The sequence below is a fragment of the Nicotiana attenuata genome, unplaced genomic scaffold, assembly GCF_001879085.1.
Source record: "Nicotiana attenuata strain UT unplaced genomic scaffold, NIATTr2, whole genome shotgun sequence".
In the NCBI taxonomy this organism is placed as follows: domain Eukaryota; kingdom Viridiplantae; phylum Streptophyta; class Magnoliopsida; order Solanales; family Solanaceae; genus Nicotiana; species Nicotiana attenuata.
The window spans coordinates 307,420-323,480 of NW_017670377.1; the positions used below are offsets into that span (position 1 = coordinate 307,420).

A 16,061-nucleotide genomic window follows, 5' to 3' on the forward strand; every position below is an offset into this window, starting at 1 on the left:
GAGCTGCATTCCATATTATGACTCGCAGTCAGCAGAGTCTCCTTCATAATATTTAAATTTTCTTCCCTGTCTAAATTTGTATTTAGGACAGATGCTGTATTTTATTCTATTTCCTAGTTGATGCTCATGCACTTGTGACACCGGTTTTTGGGATTATTATGGATTATTCAGTATTGAGATTGTTAAAAAAATTATTATTTACTCTGCAATTTCCATCTTCAACTATTTGGTTGAAGGAAAACTATGATTTCAAAAATATTAAAATGAGGACCTAAATTAAGTATTTAGTGTTGGCTTTCCTGACAGTGGTGTCTGGCGCTATCATGACCTTGAATGGACTTTGGGTCGTGACAACATGGTATTAGAGCACTAGGTTCACTTAGGTCTCACGAGTCATGAGCAAGTCTAGTAGAGTCTTGCGGATCGGTACGAAAACGTTTGTGCTTATCTTCGAGAGGCTACATCGCTGTTAGGAGCACTTCCCTTCTTGATTCCTCATCGTGCGATTTGATTCCTTTCAGGCTTATGCCTTTTTTTCCTATTCAATCTTATGCGACGTGAAACGCTTGCTATCGATCGAGAATTGAGGAATTGTGATGGTACTACAGATGCAGTGCAGGATGTTTCTCCCTGCGTAGTTGATTGGGCTATTGCCGTCGCCTTGCGGAAGGATATTTCGTCATTTCAGCTCAGTAGTTGTACTTCTGAGAGCTCTGAGGCTATGCACAACTTGCTATGATCTTATGAGTCGTTATCGCACAGTATTGATGTAGTGGTAAGATGCTTGCCTATATGTTGGGGCAGTGAATGACTTGAAAGAAGGTTTACTCAGTGGTTGATTCAGAGATTCGGTATTTTATTTTCGGCGGAGGAAAGACAATCGGACTATAAATATTCAGGTTTGGGTTGATGGAGTAAAGAGACTTGGTATTTTCGAGCGTGATGGAATTTTCATCTGTGATGTGTGATAACTATGGATTTTAGCCTATCTTATGCTCTCTTTTGCTTAGGTTTTGGATAAAAAATGTGTAAAAGTATTCCCGAAATCAGACTTAATGTTCTTGTCTGCAGGGTTTGGTTAAAATGAGGCAAGAAAGCTATAATCAACTCATGAAGGAGTTAAAATTGCACAAGTTCAAAGCTGGGACTGAAGCGCTGACCGCGATGGAAAAGCGCGGCTGCGTAAGGTCCACCGCTAAAGCGGCCACAATTACGCGGTCCGTGGAAGTGAGATTCAGAGAAGATGTTTTGGAGACAACTGTGAGCATGTGGTTTTTGCCTCGTTTAAATTACTCCTATAGAATCCTTAGAATTAGGATTGTTTCTTTTATTATTTAATTTTTAAGAATTAATATTGCATAATTGTCGTGTTTATTTGCATGTGCATTTTTTTTTAATTTAGCATAATTCATCTAAAAAATCCAAAATTACGCATTGCATTGGCATTTAGGACTTAATTCTATATTTTTAGATTAATTAGTAATTAGGGTTTTACGAAAATACAAAAATAAAATTTTTTTTGATATTTTGCTTGATTTTTTTAAATTTTAGCTTTGAATTTTATTGGTTTTCTTTAAATTGGTAGTTTACTATTAGTTTGATTATTAGTTCTAGCTTAATATAATTAGGAAGGTTAGTTTAATCTTTTAGGTTTAATTTTAGCTTTAATATTTGAAAAATAAACAAAAGAAAAAGAATTAAAAGAAGTTGGAAAATTGAAGAGAAAAGGAAAATAAAGAGGTTTCTTTTGCTTCAGATGTTGGGCCTATTTTAATTTTAACAAAAAAATCGAGCCCAAACTCCTCAAATCCATTTAAATTCTACCCAGGCCCAATTGTATTACCCAGTCCGCTCCAGCGAATAGCCAAAACGACGTCGTTTTCCTCCAATTAATCTCGGCCGTCTAGGATTGTTGATCCAACGGACGAGAAGTCCCCATCACTTAGTATCTGTCCGAACCGTACCCACCCCTCTTCAGACCCCCACTCCGTCTCTAACCCTCCTAAACCCTAGAGAGACCAGCCGCCTTCACCTCCTCCGTCAACTCCGCCGGCGGCGATGACACAAACTACTCCGATAACTCCCAAATTCACACCATGTCTTCTCCTCCTCCTCCTCATTCCAAATCCAAGTTCCGTTTTCTTCAAAACTTGCCCAAACCCCTCGCATCTCTGTTTAAAATCATGAACCCTAGCCGCCGCCTTTGTTCTCTGGTGGCGGCGCCACCCTCAAACCTCACCAAAATCACACCCCAGGGCCTCTTTGACCTCCTCTTCCCAAATCCTAAACCGAAATCCCTCAAATCCAGTTGTAACCCCTCGGATTTTAGATCTAGGGTTTCCGTTCAAGACTGTTCGAGTTTCCAGGGTTAGCTAGTGTTCGAAAGGGTTTTGAAATTATGCTATGTGTTTGTTCTTGGCAAGAACAAACACATAACATTATTTGAAGATCGGATTCGAAATCAGTCGAGTTAAAGCTCAAAATTAGTGAGTGTTCTTAAATTTCTTTTTATCTGTAAATTTTCCCTTTTATGCATTAGCTTTCTGATTTTGTTTTGCTTTTGTTCGTCTTCAGTATTTCTTCTATTTTTAGGATTGATTTAGGGATTGATTGGTTTTGATTACATTTTGTCATTTGATTTGATTGCAACCGTATGATTCCTGTTTAACTACTTAGTTTGATTAGTTTAGTTTGATAATTTGATTAGTATTTCTGCCTGTGGTTTGATTTTGTTTGCCAGTATTCGATTTTCTTTTCTTCTCTAGTCATACTATTTTTGTGTTAATTTTGTTCACTTCTTAATTTTAGTTTGACTGATAATAGACAGTAGTAATTCAGTTAGTTAATTCAGAATTAAGAGTTTTGTTATAATTGAATTTGGTTATAGTTGAATGATCTTCAAGTTGTTGATTGACCATGGTTTAGTTTAAAGGGTTAGGTTAGTAATTTTAGGGGGCAATTCTGGGGTACTGTAGGTGTTCTACTTAGAAAATATTGCAATAACAGAAAAAAAAACCCTCTAGAAGCTTCTAGGTTGGGGTGTTAAGTTGAATATCAGATTTTAGGTAGTATAACTTGGAAAACAAGTTAGGAATTCTAAGGACTCAATAGTTAAAAACTGAAAACTGAAAGAGGGACCTAGGGTGTAAATGAAAAATTTGAAATAGCCCTAGTCTCTTCTATAAAAGGGGCAATACTCTTGCCTTGCAAGCTAAGTTTTGGAGATCAAAAAATTTGAAAATTCAAAAATCCAAAAGCTTTGAGAAGTAGAGATAGATCTGAAAATCCCAAATTCAAACAAAAAACAAAAAAAAAAAGTCTTAACCTTGAACGATGAGAGCTAGTACTGAAAATCAATAGAAATCCTGTTGAATCTGAGAGTTTCCGAGATTTTAGAGTTCAAATCCTCGATTTTCAAGCATTGAAAGATCTGAAGCTCCAGTAATTAAAGGTTTCAGAGGTTCTGGTGTTTATTTCAAGTGCAAATTGGGTCATTCCAGCTTGGTTTAAGTGTTTGCTGTGGCTGATTTGTGGGAAATTACTTCCTGGACTGTTTGGGCACCATTTGCTGGGTTTTGAATTTGGTTTTAAGCTGCTGTTGACCGTCTGCTTACTGCTGCTGACTCTTCTCCTTTCTTACATTTCCTTATATCTCCAGGTATTCTCCTAGCTCATAGTTGAGGATCAGTTGCTAAGCATGTAATGGATTTGAAAAGGATGGAATGAAGAATGCTTCAAATTGATTTTCCTGCTATTACTATAGTTTTTAGGTAATACTTAGCATGATAATAGGCAGTATTTGGACTTCCTCTTCCTGAAACTTGTATATTTTGTATATATTGATGAATTGGACTGCTGAACTATCTCATATCCTGTTCATTCGTTTCGGATCTAGTAGTGTAAAATGAGTTCGCAATTCATGTTTGGCTTAAATGTTAACAAAATGAATTGTTGAACTATATCTCAGATATCCTCAAGGTCTATTATCATGTTTCAATCGTTAATTTGGTATATGGTGAACCAAATGGTAACTATAGGATTTAGCTACTTTGATTCCATGTTTCAGAACCTAGTTCCCTCACAGCTTGAATTTGAGATCATTCGATTAGAATTTTAAAATCATTTCTGCACTCTCTCGATTTAACACGTAGATCACTGCTATTTCTCTGATAGTTGCATATGAAAACTGAAGATTCAAAATTTGGCACATGAGTAGAATTAATTTTAATCCATGCCAAAAGTTTCTCCTGCCTTGGTACAAGTTAATTAACATTGTTGTTGATTATTTGAACTTTAAGAACTGGGTTTGTCAATAGGCCCAGTTTGGCCGCCTGTCCATTTGCTTCATTGGCACATGGCCCAGTTCCAATGCTGGATTGTCTTTTCACTTGGGCCTGTTCTATAGCCTGAATTTTAGACAGCATGTGTGAATAAACTAAATAGATTTTGGGCTGGCATCAAGGCCCTATCCGCCGAAAAGCCACATCTTGTTTATCGAAGTTATCGGATTTTTAAAAATTGAATTATGAATTTTGGGCTTTCCAAGTTAAGAAGCGAATTTGAATTAAGAGGTTTTCCTTTTGTTCAAATTCGGACTTGAACTTGAGGCCTGAATTTTTGAATAGTAGTTGACTAATAATATTAATTAATTAGGCCCGTTAGAGACAATCTGTAATAGAAAATAGTAGTCCCTTTTAGGATGGCCTTAAAAATGAAACGAGGTGCGCCACGCCAAACAAAATTCAAAATTGCGTGGCCCTCTTTAAATACTCACATTAAAATATTAAGAACTCGGGACGTGCCATTTAGCGAATTTTCATGGCCTCCCGCAAAGTTAATAACACGTTAGTCGCTTTAGGGCGTTCTTTAATAATTTTATCTTCCTAAATTCGGGTGTGCATTTCATGTGACCAAATCCAAATCCCAAAACGTTGAATAAAATTTGTCGCGGATCCGGGTGCACTTCATGTGACGTGATCCAAAAATATATTTTAAACGACGTTCAATTTCTTTAAAATTAATCAAAAACGATAAATAATTTTAAAATTTCACTATAGGATGACATGTATTAAAATCAGATTTTTAGCCAATTATAATGGTTTAAGCGACCGTGCTAGAACCACGGGATCCGGGGGTGCCTAACACCTTCCCTCGGGTCAACAGAATTCCTTATTCAGAATTTCTGGTCCGCAGACTCCATTCGGGAAGTCGAAATTTCCTCGATTTGGGATTCAAGAAAAAGCGGTGACTTGGGACACCAAAAGCCAAACCTATCCCAAGTGGCGACTCTGAAAATCAAATAAATAATCCCATTTCGAATAATGTCACTTAAAATGGAAAAACTCCCTTATACATTATCCTTCGGGGTAGGTGTGTAAAAAAGGAGGTGTGACAGCTCTAGCGACTCTGCTGGGGATACGAACCTAGAATTTCGGTTCAGGGTTCAAGAATTCAAGCTTGGAATAATTGTTATATTTGGCTTATCTGATTTCCCTACATGTTTCGTGCTAAATGTGCTAAATGTTTTACCGCTTTGATATTTGCTGAATTGTATATATAAAGTGCTACGAAACCCTTCCTCTCTCTGAGTCTTCTACATCATGGAGAAGGGTGCACTTCGTGTGACTTCTCTTCTGTTTAGAGTCTTATCCCATTTAGAACGAGGTTCGGATAAGTTGCTAAGCAGGCGGAGCTTCTGTATCCCCGGTACGCTGCCCCCCTCGGCTCGAGTTGTCCGCTCGGGTAAGCCAGATCTAGAACAATAAACCAAGGGCTTAAACCTAGTATAACAAAGCCTCATGCTGGATCCCTAGTAGGAACGTTTGTTTGCATCATGTGCATTTGACTTAGGGGGCTCAACACAGGGGTTGGGTCCGTCTAGGACAGGTGACCTAAAATGAAAAGACCATCCTGATGCATCTTACGTGCTACTTGTGCATTTATTTGCTCGGCTTTGCATGTTGACCGGCTTGTACATAATGGGAGAGAATTGAACGGAAAATAGCAGTGTTAGGACTAAGTGAGGGTAACCACTTGCTTTGAAAAAACCAATATCCAAATAGTACTGAAACTCTGCCGGATTTTTGAAAAAAACAAAGAAAGATTTTTGTTTTCAAAATATATTTGGTTTTGACAAATCTGCCCGAACTACGCTGGTTTGATTCTCACCGGATGTGAGATACGTAGGCAACCCTCATCGGGTCCAACCTCCCTTTTGCAAAAATAGCCCAAAAATACCAAAATAAGTCGGGTGATGCCATTCTTGTTTTAAAATAAGCCGAATGTCCCCAAAAGGATGCCGGAAGGCTGTTTTTGCAAGAACAGCCACCTTAAGTCATTTTTTTAAACGGTTAGCAGGCACAGCCTTAAAATCTCCCTCCCAGAAGTGCTGAAAGGCCGTATCTGCAAAACCGAGTCTTTGTTTTTTAAATAAAAATTTTGAAAAAATAGCCACTTTTTCCTTTAGGTCAAAATAAATCACTTTAAATAGCCATTTCTTCCTCTAGGTCAAAATAAGTCATTAAATCACTTCGAATAGCCACTATTTCTTTTAGGTCAAAATAAGACATTAAATCACTTTAAATAAAATGTGCAGGATGAGTACAATTGACATTGAAACTTTCTCAGTCCTGAGTTAGATCCTTTTGAAGCTTCACATGTGGTGGAATGACCTAGGAAAGGGTAGCAGAGAAACGGTGGTAAAGATTCAGGGCGGTCTCGTCGGGTTATTGAATATCAAGCCAAGGCTGGATATTATTGAAGCATTGATACCTTTTTGGGACCCAACTCGCAACGTGTTCCGGTTCTCGGACTTCGAGCTTACACCTACCTTAGAGGAGATGGCGGGATATGCGGGTCTGAACGGAAACCTCAGGGGTCGATATCCATTGGCACCGAGACCGGTAACCCTCCACAGATTTCTGGACTTATTGAGTGATAGCCGAGATATTCAGGATAAGAATCTATCAGAAGGATATTGCACTCTCCACTTCTTGTACCATCGATGTGGCAACCCGCAAGGTTTTGAGGAGCCCAATACTGGTTTAACACACGCTGGAAACAAAGATAAGTGGGAGGCACGCAGGGGTTTGGCCTTCATGGTAGCTTTTTTGGGAGTCGTGATTTGCCCACGAAAAGATGGTCACATAGATATTGGCCTCGTGGGAATACTAGATGTTGCAATAAAGAAGTCCAACAGCACGGTGGTCCCTCTGATTGTGGCTGAGATATATCGAGCCCTAACCATGTGCCGAGAAGGGGAAAAATTCTTTCAAGGATGCAATTTGTTGCTACAACTATGGATACAAGAGCACCTATGCCACCGGACTGGGTACATGAACTATGGTTTAACCGGGTTGAGTTGTATTGAAGAATTTAAAACCAGGGTAACAGGTATTGAGTTCCTAGAGGGTACCGAGGCTTGGTTGTCATGTTTGAGATCTTTGACTGCTGACAAAATTGAGTGGGCTTTCGGATGGCTTCCCGTTGCTGAGGCAGTATATACATCAGCTGAAGTGCCTTATATTCTTTTGATGGGCATTCGGAGCATCCAACCTTATGCTCCCCACCGGGTCTTGCGGCAATTGGGAAGATTCCAAACTGTTCATAACGATGAAGATCTGAGCAAACAAATCATTGAATTAGGCCCCAAAGATGCCTTTCCCGAGGGGAAGATTCGCAAAATATGGAATGAGTGTAGGTTTCTTGAACCTAAGACCATAGTGCGAGATCGGGCTAGAGGTGAAGTGGACCCGAAATACATGATTTGGTTTGGAAAAAGATTCCAGATTTCTGAAAGACCCGCAAAGAGGCCACATGTACAACAATTTACTGACGGGACCCAGGTACAATGGGATTGGCTAGCCAAGGATAAGGAATACCGGGCTAGAATAGGGAAGTTGGAGCAACAGGTCCAAGATCTTCAATTTGAAAAGAGTGTGCAAGCCGCAACTGATGGGGGAGACAAAAAGAAATTAACTCAAGAAAATGAGGTTCTTAAGGCTCAGATCCGACAAATGAAAATAGCTGCTAAAAATCAAGAAAGAAGTCGGTACGATGAAAGGTTGATAAACGGGCTGAAAAAGCAAGTCTTAGAGTGCCAGGAAGAGTTGGAGAAATCTGAGGGGAATATAGCAAAAATCCGGGCACAGTGGGCAAAAAAACAGAGGAGAGGGCCCAATTTGTGCAGCAGATGAAAAGAAACTATGAAGGGACCATTACCAATTTGAGACGAAAAGTGAACACCCTTGAGGACGAGGCAGCCCAGCGGGACAAAGACTTCCAGGTTGAGAAGGAGCATTGCTATAGGATAATGGCCGAGATGGAGAAAGAAATGAAGCTGTTGCAAGACCATCACTTCCACGATTCCCAGGTGTTAGAGGCCCACAACCAGCAAATAAGCCGACTACTTCAGGAAAAGGGCCGGATCAGAGAAAGAATTAGAGCCATCGCGGATTATATTGTCATGAAGTGTCAGGCAGGCGAAAGAATGAGTCGCACCACCTTCTTTACTACGGTGATGATTTTTGTTCGTCAAGTTATGAATGATTTGGAGCAGCTACAAGGGGGTCTTGCACATCGGCCCGCGGCGATGCCGAATGATGCCCCGCGGGCCCCAGGATTTGAAGCTTTAATGTATTCTTGACCCAGTTTTAGTCATCGAGTCTGTATTATTTTGAGTCTGTTTGTAGTTTTCCTTTCCTTCCCAAAAAGACGAGTAGTGTAGCATCTTTTGTAATAGAAGTTTTTATTAATGAAAAATTGAAAATTCCCAAAAATTATTTCTTTACTTTTCACATTTATTTTTTAAGAACTACGCTTGGTCTGATTCATGCAGGGTCATGATACGTAGGCAATCTCCATAGGATTCGACCGTAACACTAAGAGAAAAGAAAAAGGGAGGAAAGAGAATAATAAAAAAACAAGAGAGGAAAAAAAACAAAAGAGAGAAAATAAGAAAACCGAGAGAAAGAAACCATAGCAAAAAGCAAAGGCAAGAATGAAAGAAAAGAAAAGAGGGAGAGAAAAGAAGAATGAGAAAAATGAGAGAAAAACCAGAAAAGCAAGGAAAAGGCAGGAAAAAGAGGGTCGGAATAAAAAGAAAAGAATTTGGACAGGGAAAGCCGGGATGACGTATGCAACCGTTGCGAAACATATAGAAACCATTTAACTGTATAGGTGCATCACGCCTCAACGTGCGATTACCTATCTATTATTTGCCTCAAACTAACCGTTTGCTGTTGTCACTTCCAGTTCAAATTTTATAGAAACGGTGGTTGGTTTTTCGTGGTAAACTGGCATCACATCCGTACTTACTAGATCAAAGGGGAGCATAGAAATATCTTTGGAAATGACCTTGCCAGCCATTCCCATCCCAGAAGATGTCCCAATCTCGGGCATCCCGACCTCCGAGTCTGCCACAGCTGAAGAGAACAGGATCTTACGTCTTAGGGTCATGGAGATGTGGGATGGGTGGACTAATGGAAGGGAGCCTCCAAGTGCCATCCCCGGATTCCCCGAGTTATTTCCTAGAACAGGGGGTACCTCTAATATCCCCATCAGCCACCCGAATACCCCATTGGGACAGCCCACCATGCCGGCTCATTTTGTGGGAACACCTTCTGAGGTCCGCCCCCAGGTGTTCACATCTGGAGCAGTCCCCAATATCTTTACTGCTCCACCATGCTCGGCCACCACACAGCCTTCACTGCCTAGGCCTACTTTTGATCCTTCGGTCTTTACTTTTCAGAATCCTACTTACCAAGTGGAGCCTCCTCAGTACCCCACCTATACTTACTCCCAACCACCTCCATATGAGTTCACAACGGGACAGGAAAAGACTCCCAAAGCGCCTGAGCAGGATGAGATGGCAAAAAGGATGAGGAGTCTAGATCAGAGCTTAAAAAATATGCAAGGTTTAAGCGGGCAGAAGAGTGTTTCTTATAATGATATGTGCATGTTCCCTCACGTGCACCTGCCCATGGGATTCAAAATGCCGAAGTTTGAGAAATTTGATGGGCATGGCGATCCCATCGCTCTCCTCAAAAGGTATTGCAACCAACTGCGTGGGGCTGGCGGAAAAGAGGAGTTGTTAATGGCTTACTTTGGAGAAAGCTTGGTAGGCATAGCCTCGGAATGGTATATGGATCAGGACATATCTCGATGGCACATTTGGGACGATCTTGCCAGAGATTTTGTTCGACAATTTCAGTACAACATAGATATTACGCCGGACAGGAACTCCTTGGCGAATCTAAAAAAAGAAATCCTCAGAAAGTTTTCGGGAATATGCAATTAAATGGCACGAGCAAGCATCAAGGGTGAAACCCCCAATGGATGAAGTGGAAATGGTCACCGTATTTCTTCAGGCCCAGGAAGCCGATTACTTCCAGAACATGATGTCGGCTATGGGCAAACCTTTTGCAGAGGCAATCAAGATTGGTGAGATGGTAGAGAATGGTTTGAAAATGGGTAGAATCTTGAGCCAGTCAGCCATCAGAGCAACCTCCCAGGCCATTCAAGGCGGGTCTGGAGGAATGGCTAAAGGAAAGAAGAAAGAAGAAACGTCCATGGCAGCATCAGGGGCAAGGAGGCATCGCGCTCCCAGACCCATGTTTTCTGAAAGAACCCCTCAACATTACTACCCTCATCATGATATGGCTTATGCTCCTCCACCTTATGCGGTCATGAACGCTCAACCCTTTGCCCGGCTACAGCCACATGTCAATAGAAATCAAGCTCCATTCCCAAGAAATCAGCCTCCCCACCAGAACCACTATAATCCTCGACCTCCGAAGAATAACTTCCGTCCTCGGGAACCACCCAGGAGACCAAATTTTACACAAATCGGTGAACCCTACTCCAGTCTGTTCCCGAAGCTTGTTCAAATGAATTTGCTGCAGCCCATACCTCCACCTCCTTTTTTACACACCTACCCCGAAAGGGTAGTGTATAAGGGAGTTTTTCCATTTAAAGTGACATTATTCGAAATGGGATGTTTTATTCATTTCAGAGTCGCCACTTGGGATAGGTTTGGCTTTTGGTGTCCCAAGTCACCGGTTTATCTTGAATCCCAAATCGAGGAAATTTCGACTTCCCGAATGGAGTCTGCGAACCAAAAATTCTGAATAAGGAATTCTGTTGACCCGAGGGAAGGTGTTAGGAACCCCCGGATCCCGTGGTTCTAGCACGGTCGCTTAAACTATTATAATTGGCTAAAATCTGATTTTTATACATGTCATCCTATAGTGCAATTTTAAAGTGTTTACTGCTTTTAATTAATTTTTAAGGAAAGTGAACGTCGTTTAAAACATGTTTTTAGATCACGTCACATGAAATGCACCCGGATCCTCGACACATTTTATTCAACATTTTGGGATTTGGATTTGGGTCACATGAAATGCACACCCGAGTTTAGGAAGGTAAAATTATTAAAGAACGCGCCTAAAGAGACTAACGTGTTATTAACTTTGCGGGAGGCCATGAAAATTCGCTAAATGGCATGTCCCGATTTCTAATATTTTAATGAAGTAATTAAAAAGGGCCACGCAGTTTGTGATTTTATTTGGTGCGGCGCACCTCGTTTTCAATTTTAAAGGCCATCCTAAAAGAGACTATTATTTCTATTAACGATTGTCTCTAAAGCAACTTAATTAATTAACATTATTAGTAAACTAATTTTTAAAGCATTCATGAAATTCGGGCTTCAAGACCAAGTCCAAATTTAAACAAGAGGACCTTCATTTATTGGAGGCTCCTTAATTCAAATTTGCTACTTAGCTTGGAAGGCCCAAAAGACTTGCATTACCAAATTAAACCCACAATTGTGATTATAGCTCTCAGCATTGAGTTTCGAGTTTGGCCCAATAGAAGGAAAGCAAAATCAGTCGTCTTATGAACTGCTACTAGCCTTGGGCCTCAACGCAAGCCCAATTGAGAAGATAGGTAGGACCGGAACTAGGCCATGCATCAGTGATGCTGAGGCCCAAAGCAATCGACACAGACTATCAGCCCTGGGCCTATAGGCGAGCCCAATCAATATTATGATCTTGCTTCAAAATTGGATTCATTGATTGGGATAAAAAAAGGGAAATTTCAAGTTTGATAACTACCAATCTAATTCTAAACTAACGAAATCCTACAAATATTTAAGGGATTCAGTGATTGAACTAACGTGATTAAGACTCATTTACTATACTGGAATGCCACTTTGACTCCAAAACGAGATGCTGGAATTTGGACGAGAATGTGACGTCATTTGGCATGCTTGGTTAAATTTAGCGTACGTACTCATTTTGAACCTATTTTTTTTAAAACCATTACTTCATTCCAGCTGGAACTTCAAATTAACAGAATAGCTAGAAATTGTCCATATCATAGCTAATAGTATACTCATAAATCTGAAATACAGTTTCCTACAGTCCAAACAGCACCTTAATCTAAACTCAGACCTTAAATTGGCATAATAACCAAACTAAATTTATTAATCCACAGCTAGTATCATACTTATACTACTCATACAAGTCTGAAAATAATTCATAATATTCATAATAGCTATGATAAGCTAATACACACGAATATTCCAATGCAAGTAGTCATAATGCTGATAAGCTAATTTCAGTCATAAAATTCCAATTCTAAACAGTCCTTAGTCAATTACACACTAAGATATGATAGAGTTCTGAAACTAATTACAATTCAATAATGAAATTCAACATGAGAAGAACAGGCAGCACTTCATTTCATTCCAAAACCTGAGAGATACAGGATGCGTACCTGGAATTGAAACAAAGTAGGGAGAAGGTAGTATCAGCAGTATAACAGCACTCAATTAAGCAGGAAACCAGCAGTTCCAAGTTGAAAACCCAAGAAATTAGAGTAGGATGTAGTAAATCTCCCAAATTGGCTTCAATCAACCCAAAATTCGACAGACTTAAACCTAGATTTGATGAACCAAAATGACCTTCAACAGATAACTTCCTATCGATTTCAGAACTTAAAAGTAAGCTTCAGCTTTTTTGAAACTGGATGAAACAGTGCATTTTTTTTTGAATTTTAGTAGTTTTTCAGGAGTTTTTGGATTTCAGTAGGTTTTTAATTTGAATTTCGAAATCTCAGAGTTTTTTTGAATCTCTAATGCTTCTAGAAACTAGTGGGATTTTTCAGATTTCAAAAATTTGTTCAATAAGGCAATGGGCATGCCTTTTTATAGGCAAAGCTTAGGGCAGCTTTCAGATTTCTGTTTCCCCCCTAAGTCTTTCTTTTATTTTTCAGTTTTTATCTAGTTAGTCCCTTATTTATTGGCTTATTGCCCAAGTTAGACTATTAAATTCCTGAAATTCTAATTGGAACCCCATCTAGAAAGTTCTAGGGGTTTCCAATTTCAGTTAGTAAAGATTCCCTGACCCCAAATACCTGGACTACCCTTTTCAATTCTGAAAATTACTAAACTAAATCGGCCCCCTTTTACCCTGATAACCTGGTCAAGAAGTGACCATGGTTAAACAAAAATCTAGCCTATTCAGCTATAACCAAACAGTTTCTTCAATTAACAAAATTAAACCAACCTATTGACTACTAAAAATCAGAATTAAAAGCTACCAGTGGAATTATCGATTAAACATGAATCTAAGAGAATAATCAAAAATTAATCAACAATGCTAAATCAAAAGCTTGAACTGACTTAGAGAAGCAATCAAAGACTTAAACCTAAAAAAAAACTAGAACACTGATTATGAATTAACAAAAGAAACTATGCATAAACTAATTTTAATAACAGAGAAAATCAAACAATAAAGAAAAGAAAAACTTACTTATGCAAGGTTGAACAAAACAGGACTCTAATTCGAGCCCCGGAATGATGTGAATGTTTGTTCTTTACCAAGAACAAACGAGCACATTATTTTGTGCCTCGAATCAATCTCTGGACTAAGGAAACTGGGAAGAACTCGAGCAAATCGAACTTCTAGGGTTCTGCCACTTCTAAGATTTGAAATTCGAGAAGCTCCGGTTACATTCGAAGGCTATAGACTATGGATTCATAGAGAGGGAGGTGAGGAGGCTATGTGGTGTTAGTTTGGTTGAATTTGGATGATTTAGGGTTTTGAGGCCTATTTCGATCTAAAATTCGAAGAGCTCGGCTGGGATTTGAGGGACGGGGTTTGGGGGTTTGGAAAGAGGAGGATGAGGGGAATACATGGTGTGAAATCAGGGGTGTTTGGTGGCCGGCCGCCGCCGTGAGGCGATTTCCGGCGGCGGTCTAGGGTTGTAGACGGCGGGGACGGGAGGGGTCTCTGAAGGGGTGAAGGAGAGATGTGAGAGGGGGTGGGGTAGGGTAGGGCATTTCAGACATTTAAATATTAAGTGTACCCTACTTCCCAGCCGTTAGATCGAGTTACCTCGACGGCTGGGATCTTCCCTTAACGAAACAACGTCGTCTCGAAGGGGATGGGGGCTGGACCGGGTTAGGGTGTTTGGGCTTTGGACCAAGGCAGTTTGGGGTAGTTTTATTTGGGCTGGTGATTTTTAAAAATTGGCACAAATTAGGCCAGCTTATTTCTCTTCTTTTATTCTATTTCCATTAATTCTTTCTTTTTTTTTTGTTTGATTTCATTTAATTTTTTTTGTAGATTTTTGTTAAATACAAAATCAAAATGAGAAGACCTAATTTAACTCTAATTTTCTAAAATCAACTAAATCCTAATTTTAAAGAAAATTAAGAAAAAATCAAAAATTAAAAGTAAAATGCAAAGAGGGTTATTTTTGTTATTTTCTTTCATTTCTTGGTGATATTAATTAACTAGTAAACCTAAAAAATATAAAATTGGGTTCTAAATGCGAATGTGCTATTTTTGTATTTTTTATGAATTATGCCAACTAAAACATGCACACAAAATGCAAACAAACAAAAAATCATGCAATTAATTCCCTGAAATACAAATAATAAAAGAAAGATCCTAATTCTAAGAATCCTATAGGAATAATTCAAGCGAAGCAAAAATCACGTGCTCACACCCACCCATACCCTTTTGGGGCTTTCAGATTTCAGAAGCCCAACCAAAATTTGACAGGCTAGCCAGAATTTTGCAAAAGAAAAAACCATAAAACCTTTGAGATAAAAATCAGAACAAAAGAAAAGGGAAATGAGCTAATCAAATAAAACACATCGGCTAAACTTGTTATTAAACTAATCATGCAAAAACAGAATTAACAGAAGACATTAACACATAATGAAAACACAAAGAGTAGAGACAAAGAAAAAAAAACTTAATCAAACATGCAGAGGACAAGATGCAAAAGCAAACAGAAAAAAGAAAAAACTGAAAGATACCTAAACTGGACGGGCCAAAAACTTGAATCAACTCTGAGCGATCCTTCGATTTTTCGACCGAAGTGGACCTCAAACTTGTGTTTTCATGTGAAAACACATGCATAAGGTCCAGTACAGTCTCAAAATCTCAACAGGCCCGTTGAATTTGAAATTGTGGAATTAGGGCTTTGCTTTGATTCAAAATTCAAACCGTTTGTGGAGGATTCTAGAGAAAGGGAGTAGAAATTGGTGGAGGGGAGGTGGTGGGGGTTCAGGGGTGTGATTTTGGTGGGGTTTGATGGTGGTTTGAGGCGGCGCCGCCATGGTTTAGGGTGGAGTATTTGTGGGCGGCTATCGTTAGGGTTCCAAAGAGACGAGGTCGTGAGAGACGAGTGAGGGGGAATGGGGGGCTGTTTGGACAGTCATATAGTAAAAGAACCTGAGTTCCGGATCGTTGGATTAGTGAGATCCAACGGTCGTGATTGAATCTGCCCAATACGGGGTCGTTTTGATTAAGGAGGAGACTAGGCCGGGTCAGGGTGGTTTTGGGCCGGGTTTTTGGGTATTTTGACCGGGTCTTTGGTGGGTTTGGTTTGGGCTGTCCCAAATTCGGATCATTTATTAAGAACTTCAATTTCTTTTATTTCTTTTCTTTTCTTCCTTTTTTTCAATTTTCATTTTTCTAGATTTTTGTTTGTAAAACAAAAATTTAAAAATTAAAAAGACCAAAAACCTTAGATTTAAAATTTCAAAA

General features: G+C 39.5%; 1 protein-coding gene across 1 annotated transcript; it reads left to right on the forward strand.

Annotated features, from left to right (window-relative positions):
* The first annotated feature begins 6,656 nt into the window (after positions 1-6,656).
* Positions 6,657-8,195, forward strand: LOC109238585. Its single transcript, XM_019405070.1, has one exon. It carries the CDS (start codon positions 6,657-6,659, stop codon positions 8,193-8,195), a length of 1,539 nt encoding a protein of 512 aa, XP_019260615.1.
* Positions 8,196-16,061: the final 7,866 nt, after the last annotated feature.